Genomic DNA, 18,155 nt, shown 5'->3' on the forward strand with positions numbered 1-18,155 from the left:
ACAACAACATACCTTCCTTCGTTTTAATTTACGTCTTACATAAACACTTGGAAATAAAATTGGACGAATGTCACAAATCACATGTCGATCTAATGAAAGCTTATATTGTAACAGGAAAAGAGATACCTATAAGTTAAACTGAGAAAGAACTAATAAACATATAAATTGATATTTTTTCCCCATATATATTCCTTCCGAATGAATTTATTAATTAAAGAAGAGAAAAACAATTGGTTATGTTGTTTTTGCATAGAGAAAGATTTGTGTAGAAATTAAGATAAAAAGATAAGTCCGCATAATAATAATAATAATAATAATAATAATAATAATAATTAAAAAGGAAAGGGAAGGGGAAGGGGAAGGGGAGTGAAGAAGAATAATTGAATAAGGAAGAGAGTGTGTATTATTAAATTGAGATTGGTATTACAAGGCCATAAAGTGGTATAGAATCCCGATGCATTTGGTATTTTTGTCGCATTGGGAAAATTGAATATGCTCTCCTTTTCTTTCTTTTTTTTTTTTTTTATTTATAGAGGAATTTTGTGTTAGGGAAGCGAAGGCAAGGCAAAGCTCGCAAGGGGTGGAGTTTGCTTTGGGAAAACCACAATTCCGTAGAATAATAATGCTTTATATATAAACGCTGCTGCTACTGCTGCTGCAGCTGCAGGTTTTGTAAATATTGTTTTCCCACTACATTCCAAATTACCAATTCTATTTCTAATTCATAATATATTCCATTATTTGCACTCACATCACATGCCTTCCCCCACCCCTTTTCCTTTCCCATTCCCATTCCCATTCCCTCCCTCCGCCTCCCAACTCCATTTTTGTTCTTTCCAAACTACCTTTTCCATTTCTTTTCTTTTCTTTTCTTTTCTTTTCTTTTCCCAATCTCTTACATTCTTCATACTTTACTATCCCTAACCCATAAGTATAATATTAACTTTTTTATATATACCACCTAATCACAATTACATTTCTTGTTTCTTTTCTTTTTTTCAAACAAAATATCCAATTACAATACTTCATCGCAAACATAATCACCACCTATCCAAAAATAAAAATTAAAAAAAATAAAACCCTCGCCCAATTACACAAAACATTCCCTTCAAATTGAATATAACTCACCTAACATTTATAAGTTTAGTTCAACTTACATTTGAATATAATAATAGTCACCGGATTCGTGGTTTAAAAGCCAATTGTTCTATTAAAAGAATCTTGATTTAAGTCAAAATATTTATTTATAGATTTTTCAATTAAAAACATATATAGTTCGTTGGCAAAGGATATGTAATTATTTGTGATTAGTGGAAGTGTAAGAAATTTTAAAAAGAAGCGGTGAATTAATTAGTTACAGGGAAAAGGCGTTACTACAATGCAATGATTGTTTAGGGGAAAGTTTAAAAGAGTTAGTACTTTTAGTGTTTCCTAACTTGTTTCTATTTTTTCTTCTTATCAACATGATTGTGACTCATCTTTTTTTTTTCTTTTCTTTTCTTCGTTTCTTCATCAACCTTTTCCTTTTAAATTGGTTATACAATGATGATATATGGTAGTGACACAAACAACTTTCTAACATCTCTCCTATTTTAATCTCCTTACAAAGTTAATCTAAATTGTTTTTAAATATTTCGATATATCCTCTACAATAATGTTTAGAATCAAGCATATTAATTTAAAACAAACAGTAATCTTCTATTCCAACAGGTTTCGAAATACTCACTACAATAATAATAATAAAAAAAAGTACTCAACTGAGTTGAAAGTATATACATTTTTAGAACATAATTGAGTTGTATACACCTTGATATTAACTATATATATATATAATATATATATTTACTTTTTTAATTGGAGAATCAGAGAACATGTTTTGAAGATGGACTCCATCCCCTCTCGCAGAACAGCATGATAGTAAGTTGCTGGCGTGTTCAATCATGATTGGTCCACCATGTCCCACACAATCATCTTCTAAGACACGTCCTAATTAATTCCCTTGCTCTGTTTTCACCTATTATAATTTTTTTTCTCTTTATCAAATGTTTATCCAGTGCGATTTGAAATTGGTGGAATATATCATAAAAAAGAATGAAAAGACAAAAAATAACAATGGAAGTGAGGATGAAATAAAGAAAGAAATTGGTAGAAGCAAGAAATTGAGAGTATTAGTAAATGGGAATGGAATATGTAATGTATGAGCATGTCATGCGCTGAACAATCACCATCCATCTCTACCAATTACCATTACCCACCGCCTCACATTCTTTCTGTCTTATCCAAATTATCAACCATGGAAATTGGAAAGGAGTGCCAGTGGTAGGCCCATTCTAGGGCATACTTTGAAAAAATCGATTCACCCATCTCTATTTTATGATCATTTTATTTTTACCAATACTTCTGCTGGCTGGGGAGACCATGCTTAAATTTGTACAGAAAAGAAAGAAATAGTTGTAGATGTTGAGGTCACTCCACCTAATTAAAATAATAATAATAATAATAATAATAATACTAAATAAAACCTGTGTTGGTTCGGTTCGCGTGATTTTGGGGTGGGTCATGTCATTGTCATGTACTATTAGTGGGCTTTGGGCCTTGGGATTGTATATATTAACCATTATCTAATTTTAACAAGTTTCGATATCTTTGGATGTGGTGTTTGTGGGTAGGATTGGAGCATGAGAGGAGGGAGCCAGGAATGATAATGGTCTAAGGTGGAGGCTCTGAGGCTTCCCCAGCGCCATTCTCCGTACCCTTGCTTCAATGTTGTCTCTACATTATTGTAAAGCAAGGTTGTTCACAAAAACAAAATTTTCCCATCACATTAAATTCAACCAAATGAAAGGCATGTAGAATAGATGTACCCACTCTCCCCGGCCTCCAGCTTTTCCACAAGCTCAAATATAGGAGAGGAATACCGAGTGGGAGGATAAGAAGTAGTGATTAGTGTGAATTCTTGGTCACTAGACAGTAGAAATTTCATGCAAAACGCCGTTAATTTCTTTTCTTTTCTTTCTTTCTTTCTTTCTTTCTTTCTTTCTTTCTTTTCTTTTTCTTTTTTTTTTTTTTTTTTTTTTTTTTTTTTTTTTTTTTTTTGGAGACAAAAGGAAGAGGGATATATTTTAAAAGGAAAAATGAACACTTGTAGAAGATAGAAATAATATCACTTGGAAGCAGGGATAAGTATCATTACATTAATATTGTTGAAAGAGTTGTGAGACATTGACGAACTCAATTGAATAGCTACCATCTTAAATGTAATAAAAGCAGTGAGCTTATACTGATAAAGAAACGAAATAGCCCCAAGTCGTTACACCCATCTTGCATCTACATTCTCAATTCATACCATCCCTTTGCTTTATCATTATCCACTCAAATCCTTGTTCCGAATGCATCACAGATTGAGATTTTTATTAAAAGCTTGACGAACTATCACCACAAATTGGTCAAAGGCAAAGAAAACTACACATAATATAAGATTTCTATGACAAGAACGATGCGGATGGTGTATCCCGATTTATGCAGCTGCAGTTATGCACTCAATTGCTTGCTTGCATATGCCAGTCATGGTTGCCTCTGGCCCATAGACCTATATTACAAAGCCAAGGTTTCTCAATACCAGTTTTTATGAAACCCTTTTAACAATATATAGTTGGAAGTATTTAAAGCTGCACTCTACCTCAATTGGAACACCAAGTTCTTCACCAACTGCCCTCATCTTAGCAAGCCCTCTCTGGTAGTTGGGGCCTCCTCTCCTCACATAAATACTCATCCTAGCTGCTTTTAGCCTTGATTCCTGAGTCGTAACAACACCCATTAGTATATAAATACTTTATATCGGGAAAATGGACTTCCTGAAACTGGACAGAGGTTGCTTTACCTTCTCCTTCAAGGCCCGAATTATGCCATTAAATGTAGCAGCTACATCAGTAAAGTTCGCTATTCCTCCTCCAATCACGAGTGCTCTCTTTTGGCCATCGGGGTCTGCAGTTGCACACTACAGGAAACAGAAGTGAAAGTATCAACCTCTACATCCAATACATACAAGATGTTCAATTACAAATTCGAGTATCTTGACATGCTCATGATTGGTATTCTATATGATAATTATGTTGTGCACATGTAAATTGATAATAAACAATGCTTACATCAATAACAACTCTGGCATACTGCAACACCTCTTCCTCATTAGGCGCTCCACTATATTCTGCATAGTTTCCGAGCTCAGAGGCATAACCAAGATCTCCAACCTATACAAAACGAAATCTTCTATCAATAAACCAAAATAATAGAAGTGAATGCTGAATCTCGAAACTCAAGTATTGGAGTGGACAAATTAAAGCACACCGTGTCTGCATATATGACACTTGCACCACCTCCAGCCACCATGGTCCAAATACGTCCCTTGGGGTTCAAAACTGTGAATTTCAAAGATGCGCTTGTCTGCATAGATGGAAATAAAAATAGTTGATTCAATTAGTTTATAACAAAATTTTCTTCCAACAGATTAGATCCATTAAGAAGTAAAATTTCAGCAAACTCGCTGATGAAATGAATGGAATGAAATTAGTTTAGGATGGTCACATAAGCATTGGACTAGCGGACTTGCAAGGGCATGCAAACCTTATAAAATATTGGTGACAAAGTCTTCGTAATTATTCCCTAGGTCTTAATTCTCATTGATTGGAGTCCTTTTCTTATCTGAATTCCCTTTCTTTTTTTACTTAAAAAATTGGCTACAGAATAAGAGCATTAGAGGGTGTTTGGGCACCCACAATAGAATTGAAATTTATTGGAAAGAAATCCAAAATTCAATTTTGGATGGAGTACTTTGAGCCCGAATTGTAATACTAAAATCGTTTCGTTCTGGCAGTTTTCAATTAAACGCTATTTTCTATTGTGTTCATGCTTTACAATCCTATTTTTGTTTTGCCTTCAATTCGACAATCATTTCAATACCCATTTGATTTCCGGTAATCCTGATTTCATTCTAACTTCCCAAACATTTTTTTGTGCATTAAAAAAACATAAATATTCAATCCATCGTACTTTCGTAATTGTTGAAGACTAAAACACCGAGAACATACAGACAACTTGCAGAAAGATAACAGAAAACCCCCAAATATCATTATTCATTGGCTCTACGCCAAAAAGGGTTTTCAAATGCAAACATTTTCCATGAATTTCCAGAATAAAAGAATATACACAAACCAGTTGACTAATGAGAATAATTGTTAAAGAAAGACATCATAAATATGGAGAAAAAAGTACAGATAGGTTCATTACCTTTTCGTCTAGGCCATGGATAAAGCTCTCAGTGGGACTCATAACCCTACCAAATGGCATTGGAAATTCAATACTTCCCCACCTACAAGGGAAAAAACATATCAGAAAATATAATTTACTAGGCTTGTACTTGATACACAAGCAAAGGATGTAATGTAATTATAACCAAGGGTGTCAGACATACTTCTTGAAGTTCTTGAAAGCAGCAGTATCATCTAGTTCACCCCTCATATCCAAAGGATAGGGCTTCTCATCAACAATCGCAAAAGGATTCATTTCCAAGAAAGTAAAGTCCAGATCTGTCTCACAAAAAATTGACTTAATTGATCTATTCACAAAATAAAATAAGTAATTAGATTTACTCCAACCTAACTTCATATATTTATAGGACTAACTAGACTTCAGGACTATACTCTAGTGATGATGTAGCATGATTATAAGACAGACAAGCCTTATAATGATATTGAAATATATTGAGACTAAACTAACAACTTCAGTTTTTTAATCTACCAATAATTGAGCAATTAAGTTCAAATCTAAAACAAATAACATACCTTGGAATAGGGTATAGACTGCCTTGATAAACTCCTCGATTTCTCCTTTGATCTGGATTGAAGAGCAAATTTATGTCAACTATCTGGTCTTGCAAAGGGGTCTCTTGACTTTCCGTGACAAGATAACCATTTCAGATAAATTAAAGCCTCATGAGTATATAGTATATCTAAGGTCTTAAATCAGTTTTAGGCTTCCACAAATTATGTAGACAAGAATACTGTAATATACTTTTTTTTTTTAGTTCAAGAATATGTGGCGTTGAGGTTTTGAACCTCTAACCTCTTGGTTGAGTCAGTGCAAACTATGGGATAGGTATCACCAGAGAAAAAAACTCTAAAAAGAAGAAACCATTTTCATCGATGAAAATTTACCTCCAAAGGAAGGGTTGCCACCAGCTCGGCGCATGTTTCCGAAGTGAGGGACACTCCTGTGGGGATAAATATGGTTTTAACCTGATTCAGAAGAGAGTTCCATTGAAGCTTAGTAAAATTTGGGGGTGACAGAAATCAAACAAAGAGTAATCCCTGAACCTAACAGATTGTTAATTAAAAATACACCAAATAGTATCAAAAGCAACAATACCTTATCCCAGTTCTCTTCGATTTCAATTCCTCCACACTCCGAGAAGCTAATGCTGCACCCAAGTCTCTCTGAGACAATATTGAGATAGTATTCTTCCTTGTGCGGAATGAAGGGTTCCACAATAAATGTGGTGATGGGTCCCTTACATCCACCCATTGTTACCTGGCCATGAAAAAGAATAATAGCATAGTAAAGGATCAATAGAGGAGAGGAGGAAATGGAATGGGATGATGAGGAAACAAACAATAATCAAAAGCAGATTGATCCAAAAGACAAAAGAAAATAAAACAACACCTCTTTCCCAAGGCGCTCTTTCACAAATGCAGCAACCTGAGCCAGATCAAGATTTAAGGCGACTAAACCACTTTTGCCACGCTTTCCAAACAACATGTCAGGCTTCACGACCAATTTTGATGAAGAAAGCCAAGGTTCCTTCTCAACAAGCTCATTGAAATCAGTTGATTCAGTGACCTGAGCCAGATTTAAAATATGGTTATTAAATCAACAACGACAGCATAGAAAGAGATTTCGAGTCAGCGGTGGAGCAAAGACAGGGGTAGCAACGTTAGATCAGATTTATTTTAACATATCCAAGGATTCAAACGGGTGAATAACACTCATTTCAGATTGGGTAATTGTCCAGAGGAAACTTTGAGGCGGGAAAATTTTGAAAAACAATGGGAAAAAGGATGATTCGGGGTATTCGAACCATTATCGGCAAGCAGCAGTGACCACCAGTAACGAAAAAGAAAAAGAAACGAAGAAAAACAATGTTCAGTGAATGTGTTGAGTGTAGGGAAGAAGACACCTGAACAGACAAGAACGTGAATATGATGGTAAAGAGGAAGAAAATTGTTAAGAATTTGGAGATCTAGAAGAAGAATGAAGGAGGACTCACTTGAGCGGATTGGATGGGGAGTTCTCTACCAGAGATCCGTTTGAAGTGCTCCTTCAACAATCTCTTAGAGTCGTATTCTCTGATCTTCTTGCGAGCCATTTTTACAAAGCCTGCAGTGATTCAAAGAAGAGAGACAGATCGGAAGATTTTAGTCCGAGTCATACATTTGGGAGGTAGAAGAAAGAGAATGTTTAACAACATTACATATTTGATAATGAAAACAAAGACGCACTCACAGTGACAGATCTAGAAAAATTGGTTCCAGAGAAATGCAAGCAAAAAAGAAAGAAAGAAAGAAAGAAAGAAAAAACTAGTTTGAGTTGTTACCTTTGGATTAGAAGTAGGAGGAGGAGGATGGAAGTTGATGAATTCGGTTCGCCTGCACAAGAATTGCCTTACCTTACCAACAACCTTTGTATTTATAGGTGCACGATGTTTTTAAATTAATTTTAGAAGAAAAGTTACCATTTAATAAAAAAGAAAAAAGATGAGTTTGGTTCGTTGGCTTCAGACGGCGGGAACCTCAATTTGGTTGAATCGGAAGGACAATAGAATAGAATGAGTTCAGGAGCAGGCAACCAACGGGTAGGATGTTTTTGTTTTGCCGCTACTCTCCGTTTCCACCACACAGCACTACCGCCAGTAAAAAGTAGCACCCCTGTCCCGAGAGTCCACTTTCTTTATTTTGCATACCTCTTACCTTCAACTATTGTTCTTTCTTCTTTCAACTTCAATCACTCTTTCCATAACCTCCTTATCTTACCAACAATTTTTACCATTTTTTAGTGTCTTTCTTCATCCACCACACCCATTTCTTTATTAACATTTTCACTACTTTTGCTACGCTTAAAAACAAAATATTTAATATACATTGCTTTCTTATTTTTACTTTCTGATTTTTTTCAATTTAGATTCTATGCATTAAATTCCTAGATCAAACACAAATATTTAACACATTAATTTTCCTACATATAAATATAAATATAAATATAAATTTAAAGTCAAACATATGTAACAATACATATCATTCAAACTAATTGTAAATTATGGATCACTCAAGTGATCTAACAATCTAAAATATTAATTGTTAATCGTAAATTATGGATCTCCAAATGATTTAACAATTTTAACATACGATCTAAATTATTAATTGCAAAGGTTGAATTAGGTCTCATATTCAATAAATTTATTGACCCAATCTAATCAATTTATAGATATATCAAGATTGATAATCTACGATAGATATTGTGTGTATATTTGAGTTCTATGTGAATGTATCATAGATAAATTATACATTTAAAATTAATAAAAAAAATTACTCGACAATTTAATTTAACTCAATACAAATTTAAAAATTATAGTCGAAGCCCTTTTGAATAGTTAACTTGATCAATTCAAGATATTTAATAGGTAAAAAAAAATAAAGGATCCAATCCATGGACCATGGACCGTGTAATGAAAGAGAGAATGATGTTTTATAGAAGTTGATAGAAAAAATAATGAGATTCTAAAGTGGAGTAATGAAAGATAGATTAAAAATAAAGATGGATTATTTAAGATATATGATGAATCACGTTGGTGTAACATGTGATACCCGTGGGATTTTTATTCTTTCAATGAAATAAACAATAACAAATAAAATAAAAGGGAAGAAGATGTGTACGTTGTCTTCTTTCTCGTGAATTCATCTCCATTTTTCTTTTAACTTCCTTCCACCCATTCACTTTATTTTTCCACTACTATACTTTTATTTATTCGTTTACCCATGTTTCGTTTTTTCTTTTAATTAGAAGTAATGTAGCTAAAATTAGCATAATTCTGGTTAAGGAGTATTTGTACTTTCAATTTTCACATGTTCAATTTTTTTTTTCTACCTACAAATGGTTAATTAAAATATTCAAATATATTTAAAAAGTTCAAAATATATTGGTTGACGAACCTTTTTAAAAATGTTTTAATGAGGTGGATTATCATTTATTATAATGCATCTGATTTGGTTGGTGCATATGCAATGCATTATAAAAATGAATTTTAATCAACTTAATTATTTCATAACATTATTAACTCTAGTTTGTCAATATTTATGAGCTACTTCTACCACGGTTTCTTAACTCATTTTTCTACTTGATTATTTATAGTATATGTCACTTTACCATTTAAACCATGTTTAATTTGAGAATTTTATTTTATTACATAATTACTAAAGTGCTTGTAATACAGCAATATTTCATTGATGGGTAGCTACGTTTAGGTACTTATTACGCGGCATTACATAACATTATTTGTTTATAAAGTTAGATATATTTAAATTAAAACAATTATGTATATATGTGTAGTAGAAATTTATTTGAAAGAAATGCATAGAGAAAAAAAACTATATAAATATTAAAATGTTAGTGAAGGAAGGAGACAAGTCGTGTGATTTTGAATGCCAATTGAATTATATTTGTTTAATCACAATATTAAAAATTAGAAAATCCTAAACCCCCTTCTCACCTTGACTTGACACGTTCTCACTTTCATAGGCTGTTTTTCCTCTCCCATGTTATTATTTATAATTATGAGAAAACGAGTTTTTTTTTTCTTATTTTTTTTAATTTTCTAAATGTTTGTTTTCTATTATTTATAATATAGGAAAGTTATTTTCCATTCAATATCTTAACCCAAGATTGATAACCTAATAAGGTTACGTTGCAATATTGGAATTGTAGAAATAATTTTGGAAACATCTGAACGGCTTCCTTATTGTTATTGGTAAATCAAATTATTAATCCATAGAAATCATTTTTTAAGATTCTAACTAACCTGTAAAAAGATCTGTCTCATACCACATCATCCCCTCTAGCCTTTTTTTATAAAAAAAAAAATATTCTAATTTCTTGACCATTCAAATAAACATATTATAAATTAGATTTAGATTTATGGTTGAATTCTTCTTTAATTCAAAATGGGTAGAAGTACAAATTATTTCACTCTAAAGAAGTGAAAAAGAAATAAGACATACTCAATTTTTTTCAATGAAAAAAAAAGGCAATTTTAGTAGTTAAAAAAATAAAAAAAGGGGAATAAAAAGCGAAAAAGTGGTTGGTGATTTTTGGTAGGGATTTTATGAGGTTGGACATAAAATTAATTGAAACCTATATACACATATATATACACACACACACATATATATATGGACTATATATATATATATTATTGTTGGTTGGAATACATCTCAATCCATTCATAGCCACACACACACACACCCACACACCCAAAATGTTGACCTGTTTTTTTTAAGTGCAAATAATAGAAATAGAATGGGAGGTTAAACATTTGACTTCAAACACCAAATGCATACCAATTACGTCTCCCCTAAACTTTGATGCTTCAATAATTTAGATATCTAAACAACCTTTTCCTTCCAACTAATTATTTCATTATTAATTTATAGGTGGGCAACAAATTAATTAACAATTACATTTGCGCTATTTAAGTGATTTTAATTACAAGTTAGCATTAGCATCCTATATATTCACAATTAGATAGTAAGGATCTATATAGTAATAGTACCCATTTCCATCAATCTAAGTCCATCTACCTAATTTGATTTTGTTTTTTCATTCAAGTTTCATGCTAGTGGTTATTTTATATAATAGTTATGAATTGAGTTTTGTGAATTATCCAACAAATAATACTTAATTAATAAAAGAAGACAAATGAAAGGGCAAAAAGAAGACCCTTTCAACCAACTTAGGTACATTATTTTTTTATGGGAACAAATCAACAAATTTAGGTAGGGTTTCCAGCTCCTACTTCATTCAATCTTAACTAATTATATACTTTTAGTAACGGGTAAACTCATTCACCTTACTTAAATCATGTTAATAAATAAAATGGTCACCGATCAAATATCTCTATCTGTAGTATTTTAATATTAATATATATAGAACTACAAATTTTTTAGTACCACACAAGTGTGAAAATTTTAAATTCATACATATTTATAACTTTTATTTTTTTTAATGTTATTGTTACATGTTATAATTACCTTTGTTTAAAAATTACGTGCCACATCATCCCTAAAATATTTATTTATTTATTATTATTTACTATTATTACTATTATTATTATTATGTACATTATTATTGTTTCTTTATTTAATTCGAAGGATGTAGGGTTTAATAAGTTTAAATTAATTGTATGAATAGGTAAAAAAAAAAATTAAATTATTTAAAGTGATTTTAATAACAATTTTATTTGCTTACTCTACATCTAAAACTGAGTCTAGCTACTAATCACAATACTTTTTAGTTTACTTGAAATTTATAATATACAAACACATACTTAATACTCCTAAAATCTTCCACAACAGTTTTACTCATCTATTACTTGAGATGAGACACCATACTGCCAAACACATTTTACTGTTCCCAAACATATTTTATTAAACAAAATTGATTTATTTGACGAGCCTTCTTTTTTCCAAAGTTCCTTTGCAACACCCCCTTAGATTAGGGTCCCTAGAAAAGGGGATTGGATGGATCCAGAAATGCAGGAATGACAAATGAGAAGTTGAAAGATACCTCAGAAAGCTCTAAACTTCCGTTTGTAAGTACCCTAACAAGGTTTTATAGAAATTATCCTCAACATCCTAAGTATTAAGGTATGGGTACTAATGTCAATGTTCATGTTTTATGAAGGATTAAAAGTAAACATTACAATTTAAAACACAACAAGATTTTAAATTTATTGGAACAAATAAAAAAAGAGGATGCATGAGTCATTGCTGGAGGTACATTCCATACCAGAAATGCTTCAAATAAGTTATACGGGCAGTTGGAGGAAAATCGAAGTGACTCAAACTAAGAAAAAGATGGGGGAAAATGTAATTCGGAAGATGCAAGAATTTCAGAGTATTAAATATGAAAATAGGCTTAAAAAATCAGTCATCCTCCGCCTATATTTGAGCTTTGTTAGGGTAATGTTTCCATCCCACTGCCTGTCTTTTTGCACTTCTTCATCATGCTTTATGTTGTGTATATGTGTGATATTTACGTTCTCAACACTCGTAATTTGAAGCAAACATGATGGGGATCACTGGAAAACACAGCTTCATAACCCACTGGTTTGATGATTGTCTGCTTCGATCGTTAGCTCGACTCCTGAAAAGACCTCGGGAACAATTTCGGCAACAGAGATTGCTTCATTTTGATCACTAAAGCGAAGACACCAAAACAAGGTACATTCATCAACCCAACCCCAACATACCTGCAAAATGAATGTCCATAGCCACTGAAAATTCGACAACAAGAATACAAAGGCATTGGAGTCAAAGCCAGGACTTCAAACTTTACCATAATGGTGCGGACGGGGGTGACAAGTCAAGAAATGGATAAGGCCACCTACAATAAAACGGGCCAAAATAATTTTAACAATCTCATTCATATACGCTCAATATAAAATCATTGCAAGAAATTGTGATAGAGCAGAGTAGAAAGTTACGGCATTGAAACACAAGCATGGAGAATCCAGTGAAAAATGACGAATATCCCTGTCCACAGTACAAAATACCCAATCCGAAAAAACGGATATCGCTGCAGTTCAAAACAATATTAAATCATTGCCCATACTTGATGGAATACCAAAAGAAAAGCCTATTGAAGCATCCCAACTTACCAAACCATTCAACATTGTTTCTCCAAGAAGACAAACAGCATTCACCGAGTGCATGGTAACAACAAACTGTAGCCAAATGATGAATACATCAAACATCAATCACACAGAACAAACTGCATCTCCCCCCAATCTAAAATAAGCATTGTAAATGACTTAATATTAGCCCTATAGAGAGAGGGCAGAAAATCAAATACTTACGAAACTTAGCCCACGACTTCGAGATAGAAGAAATGGATAAAGAATGAACCAAAATACTATGTCGGTAAGCACTACAGCACCTGCAGATATCTAGGAAAAGAAAACAGAGCAAGACATTTTCTAGATGTAAGAGAAATATAACACTAAAAAATTGACAATATAACTCAAATATGTACTTGGAAGGTTAAATAATAGCATGTAATAACCTTTGCCAACCTATGCATCATACCTTTCAACATAAAAGCTGTTTCTACTCAGTTTAGGAGGAAAATAGTCACCTGAAAAATAATTTGAAGTGCATATCCCCCCACACCAGCAGCTTTGCGAGTATGAAAACCTTCACGGGAGTTCAAACTCTTGGCTGAATTAGCCACATCGAGGCTGTCCACACCAAGAGTCGGGGGCACATAAGTGCCTCGCTCTGCATCTAAACTTGTATGCTCGTTTGAGCTGCCATTATCATTACATTTTCTGAAACAACCATAAATGGAGAATGAAGTTGCAAGCTGCAAGATAGCAATATTTAAGCCTAGTTAATAACTTACGGATAATGGGAAACTAAAGCCATGAATTTTAATAATTCAGTGAATGTTAGATAAGTTTAGTTGTATTCCTGGTTACCCTTGTTCTCAACAGCCAAAAAGATTTTATATATAATTAGATGGTGCTACATATATCAAATTCTGGATCACTATTTTCCTGTTAGGGCCACCCCCATATCTCAGGACCCAAATTCATGGATACACCCTCCTACTTTGGATCTACCAAATGTGAGTGAAGTATAACCACATCTGCAAGCAGACATGTAGTTTTGAAGTTATAAAACATACCCCAAAGTAGAGCGTGACCAATGTGAACGTCCACCTGTACAAAAAAAATATGTCAAGTCTGGGATATAACCTTGTTTCCTATATTGTCAAAGTAGTTCGTAACTTGTTTTCTGTACTTTCAAGATGATTAATGGTTAAATATGACCTGAGACGGTAGGTTGATAATTCATAGTAAACTACATAACTTCACAACTTCTCTCTAGCAACATACGAGATATACCTAAATACATAACTTCACAACTTCTCTCTAGCAACATACGAGATATACCTAAATACATAACTTCACAACTTCTCTCTAGGACACCATCTACACCAATGATTGCAAATTTCCCTAAACATATGAATGTTAGATGAGAAAGTGACCATAATCAATATGTTTGGGGCATTTCGCCCACATCTGGCACAAAGTTATACTAGGCAAGAGTGATATAAAGGCTACATAATGTTATCAGGAAATATTTATAATCCTTAACAGTAGATCTTTAAGAAGAATATGAAAATTATCCTATGCAATGATGCAAGCACTGCTACAATGATTGGACTACTAATTGAACAGAGTCCAACTCCCCACAATGTAAATATTTCTAGATTTGAACCAAAATGAACCATCAGAACTATAATCATTACCAAGCTTTGACAAGCATGGGAATAATGGGAAGAACAAGATAGTTTTACAGGCTCCCAATAGAGCTAAGAGCTACTGTCCTCCCCACTTAAACATACAATACAAAATATTCGGTTTAGAGTGATAGAACAGTGCGAGATGTATAATGACTTACTGAGTATAAAATAAAAATATCCTGCCTCCTGAAATAACAGCCTCACTTAATATCAATCCAAAAAGCAGAGCAAAAGCAAGCATTCTGTAAGCTAGGAGGCAAAGTGGATGTATTTCTTTTAGACACGTCCGCCAGAGTTCATCCTCGTACAATGACCCAACTGAATCTTGTGAATCGTCTCTCGAACCAGATTTGGATTTTTTGGAACCTTCATATTTCCATATTAATAGGGCTGCCACAATCATAACGGTTGATAGGAACAAAGCACATAGAAAGAATCTCCAGTTTAACCAATAGCTTAAAGTATTAGTATCGGTAGTCATGACAGGCTTCCAGGAGTCTGATAGTACTGCTAAGAAACTCATTTTGAGTTAATAATAATATACGAAAAAAATTCAGCTGTCTGAAAAGATAGTCTAAATTTGAAGTAAAGAAGGTAAATGAATGGTTGTGAAAAAGAAAAAAAAAAAAAAAAACATTTTAGAGCAGTGAAAGCAGAAAGTAGGATGGTGGATTCCAATGAGCAGGCATGGAAGAGCAAATGAGGGTCAAAGGAGGAGGAAGAACAAGAAGTAAATGAAGTGGAGTCATGGGAAAAGGAAAACAAATGTGAGAAAAGAAAGAAAGCCAGAGAGGGAACATAAAATTATTAGTCAGAATTACAACAGAAAATTTCTGAAGAATTGAGTTTGTATGCAGCAATAATATATTGAACAAATAAGGAGAGAAGGAGGAGGGGAAATTCAATAAACAGCAGAGGAAGAAGAATGGCGAAAACCCAATATCTAAAACTAGTTAATTCAACAAGAAGCAACACAATCATTTCATTAAAAAAAGAAAAGGTAAAGAGAAATTCCCAGATTCGTTACTCTAGATTGGTCCAATGGAGTGGAAAGGGATGCAATGAAATCAGTAATAGAAAAGAAAAGAGTTAAAGTAGTATTGGTAGGTACCGATTAAAAATGGAAGGCGTCGGAAGGAAACGGAGAGTTCAATAAAAGGAAGATTCTTTGCTTCCTCCGGCCATTTGATGAGAAACAAAAACTCCGCACCTCCAAGTTCCTTCCGGGGGAAGGAGAAGACTCTTCTATTCTGGGGTACACACCCTCCCTTCCTGCTACAGAATCAAATCTAAATTATTTTGGATTGGAATGGCATGGGATTGGTCTAACTTCCAATTTCTCGACACACAACCCCAATCTACCCGCCACCTGTACCCAGTTTTCCCAAAACGCAACTCACATTGCAATTGCAATTCTTGTCTTTAATAAATACAAATTGATTTTTCTTTTTCTTTTTTTTTTTTTAATAACGATTAACCCTAAAAAAAATAAAGAAAAGAAAGCCGATCCTAAAAGTAGAATTACTTTTTTTTTGTTTTTCAAGGTTCACGTCTGTGTTTGCATAGACGTGTTGTAGTCGGTGGGTGTGTAAATTAGAGTTTGTTTTTCTCATCTCTTGTTCTTTTTAACGAAATTTCAAAGATACAAAAGCATAATGAAGAAAAGTATACAAAGCAACGTAAACTTAGCATTTTGCACATGATACAAATTTAGTCAAACTCAAACCCTGGACAACCTAGCACTCTCTTGGGCACGTGGTAGATTTATGTGAATTTCCCTATTTTTCTTTTGAACTCACAAATGGGCAAATAATAATAATAAAATTTATTGTTGATTTTTCTTATATTTCAATTTATTACCTCTAGTTTTAACCTAAAGTTTAGATGTATATAATTATAAATGAGCGGTGAAACGGGCACTGATTGATGAATATATTGGGCCTTGGGTTGGCCCAACAAACCTAATGCCCAAATATAAAACTTTGGCAACCATAGTTAACCCTAATCTGTCAATCTACTCTCCTCGACTCGGTAAACCTGCGACTCCCACAATATGCAGATCTTCGTGAAAACGCTTACCGGGAAGACCATAACTCTCGAGGTCGAGAGTTCTGATACCATCGATAATGTCAAGGTAAAGATTCAGGACAAGGAGGGAATACCGCCTGACCAGCAGCGTCTCATCTTCGCCGGTAAGCAGCTGGAGGATGGTCGAACACTTGCCGACTACAACATCCAGAAGGAGTCTACGCTCCATCTTGTCTTAAGGCTCCGTGGTGGTGCTAAGAAGCGCAAGAAGAAGACCTACACCAAACCCAAGAAGATCAAGCACAAGAAGAAGAAGGTCAAGCTCTCTGTTCTTCAGTTTTACAAGGTCGACGATTCAGGAAAGGTTCAGAGGCTCAGGAAGGAGTGCCCTAACGCTGAATGCGGAGCTGGTACATTTATGGCCAATCATTTTGATCGTCATTACTGTGGCAAGTGCGGTTTGACATACGTGTATCAGAAGCCCGGCGGTGATTAGGTCTTAATTTATATTTACATTTTGATAGAGATTTTTTTTTAATGATGCTCATCATTTTTGGGGTAATATTAATTATTAGGATTTCAAATTATCAAATGGGTCCATTTTCATGAACTGTTTTACATTTGGAAACGATCAAATCAACGCTCAATCTTGGTTAATATTTTTGAAGCATCTTTCATATACTGCCTGTTCGCTCCAGATTTTATGCAGTTTTATACTTAAATCAGTGTGCTAATTACGTCATTGAAAAATCTTTAATTCTTTGGACTGGTACCCTGCTATTTATGCCTTTTTGGCCTATCCATAATGGGTTTGAAATTAATCTTGGACCGCTTATTAGTTTGGGAGTACCTCAATGCAAATATTATTAGGTTCTTCATTTTTCATATCAATAATAAGCCAAAATACTGGGAATAAGATATATTGCAGTTTTCTACTGCTGACTTGGGCAATCAAGTTTGGGAATGTTCTCTGACATTGGGCAATTGTTGATGCTTCAACAATGGTAGGTTTTTTTTTTTTTTTTTTTTTTTTTTAACTAGGTTTGAGTTTTGATGTCTGATGTGTTTTTTCGAGTAATTGGTGAGGCTGATTCCTTACCATTTGTCAAATTAGATATTTCCCCTAGGAATTAGGTTTTTGGTTAAAACTTGCATTCAATATTTTCTCTGGCAGATGAAAACGGGCCAAAAGATTAGGGGAGTTTTGCACCATCGAAGAACCATATGTTCTTATAGATGAGGCATCAACAATTGTCCAATGTCGAAGACCCATGCCCCATATTATGTAATAACTTTTAGCGAATGAAAACTAGTGACAAATTTTCGTGAAATGTTATTATTTGGTGCTTCCTTCTATAATTCTGTTGAGATGGACGGATGCAGCAGTTATTCTTTAGTGCTTTGTACTCGGTTGTATTTATTTGATTCATAACCTTCAAAAGTGTTCAATACATTATGCCCCTACTTCATGTCTAATAGGTTTTTGACAATTTCAA

General features: G+C 33.6%; 3 protein-coding genes across 7 annotated transcripts; 1 reads left to right on the top strand and 2 right to left on the bottom strand.

The window, feature by feature from the left end:
• Positions 1–3,163: 3,163 nt before the first annotated feature.
• Positions 3,164–8,031, bottom strand: LOC103487704 (ATP-citrate synthase alpha chain protein 1). Of its 2 annotated transcripts, XM_008446129.3 has the most exons (14): positions 7,787–8,031; positions 7,649–7,700; positions 7,322–7,431; positions 6,718–6,894; positions 6,424–6,585; positions 6,213–6,293; positions 5,841–5,892; positions 5,471–5,585; positions 5,287–5,368; positions 4,348–4,443; positions 4,149–4,250; positions 3,881–3,997; positions 3,680–3,796; positions 3,164–3,589 (listed from the first exon to the last, which is right to left on the bottom strand). In XM_008446129.3, exons 3-14 carry the CDS (start codon positions 7,418–7,420, stop codon positions 3,518–3,520), a joined length of 1,272 nt encoding a protein of 423 aa, XP_008444351.1. In that variant the 5' UTR covers positions 7,421–7,431; positions 7,649–7,700; positions 7,787–8,031; the 3' UTR covers positions 3,164–3,517. The 2 variants fall into 2 exon arrangements, with proteins under 2 accessions (XP_008444351.1, XP_050938444.1); XM_051082487.1 differs by lacking the exons at positions 7,649–7,700; positions 7,787–8,031 and adding an exon at positions 7,558–7,640.
• Positions 8,032–12,027: 3,996 nt separating this feature from the next.
• LOC103487703 (uncharacterized) lies at positions 12,028–16,122 on the bottom strand. Of its 4 annotated transcripts, none has more exons than XM_051082489.1 (9): positions 15,743–16,122; positions 14,790–15,141; positions 14,011–14,044; positions 13,459–13,686; positions 13,181–13,270; positions 12,983–13,048; positions 12,809–12,900; positions 12,661–12,708; positions 12,028–12,574 (listed from the first exon to the last, which is right to left on the bottom strand). In XM_051082489.1, exons 2-9 carry the CDS (start codon positions 15,110–15,112, stop codon positions 12,457–12,459), a joined length of 999 nt encoding a protein of 332 aa, XP_050938446.1. In that variant the 5' UTR covers positions 15,113–15,141; positions 15,743–16,122; the 3' UTR covers positions 12,028–12,456. The 4 variants fall into 4 exon arrangements, with proteins under 4 accessions (XP_050938446.1, XP_050938448.1, XP_050938445.1 ...); XM_051082491.1 differs by having other exon boundaries at positions 14,790–14,997; positions 15,743–16,043; XM_051082488.1 differs by having other exon boundaries at positions 14,790–15,138; positions 15,743–16,043.
• Positions 16,123–16,626: 504 nt separating this feature from the next.
• On the top strand, positions 16,627–18,155 carry LOC127148509 (ubiquitin-40S ribosomal protein S27a-like). Its single transcript, XM_051082492.1, has 2 exons — positions 16,627–17,155; positions 17,834–18,155. The coding sequence occupies exon 1, from the start codon at positions 16,685–16,687 to the stop codon at positions 17,153–17,155; it is 471 nt and encodes a 156-aa protein (XP_050938449.1). The 5' UTR covers positions 16,627–16,684; the 3' UTR covers positions 17,834–18,155.

This window comes from Cucumis melo, chromosome 3 (genome assembly GCF_025177605.1).
Source record: "Cucumis melo cultivar AY chromosome 3, USDA_Cmelo_AY_1.0, whole genome shotgun sequence".
Taxonomy (NCBI): Eukaryota; Viridiplantae; Streptophyta; class Magnoliopsida; order Cucurbitales; family Cucurbitaceae; genus Cucumis; species Cucumis melo.

Bases quoted from the DNA above. Each gene is read 5' to 3' on its own strand.
- LOC103487704 (XM_008446129.3), bottom strand. From the start codon at position 7,420: ATGGCTCGCAAGAAGATCAGAGAATACGACTCTAAGAGATTGTTGAAG. The intron at 4,444-5,286 runs GTAATGAACCTA...CCATCTATGCAG, and splicing joins TCCATGGCCTAGACGAAAAG to ACAAGCGCATCTTTGAAATT. The intron at 3,590-3,679 runs GTAGAGTGCAGC...TTTGTAATATAG, and splicing joins AACTTGGTGTTCCAATTGAG to GTCTATGGGCCAGAGGCAAC.
- LOC103487703 (XM_051082489.1), bottom strand. From the start codon at position 15,112: ATGACTACCGATACTAATACTTTAAGCTATTGGTTAAACTGGAGATTC. The intron at 13,687-14,010 runs GTATGTTTTATA...GCTATCTTGCAG, and splicing joins TGGTCACGCTCTACTTTGGG to CTTGCAACTTCATTCTCCAT. The intron at 12,709-12,808 runs GTAACTTTCTAC...GTTTTATTGTAG, and splicing joins CATGCTTGTGTTTCAATGCC to GTGGCCTTATCCATTTCTTG.
- LOC127148509 (XM_051082492.1), top strand. From the start codon at position 16,685: ATGCAGATCTTCGTGAAAACGCTTACCGGGAAGACCATAACTCTCGAG.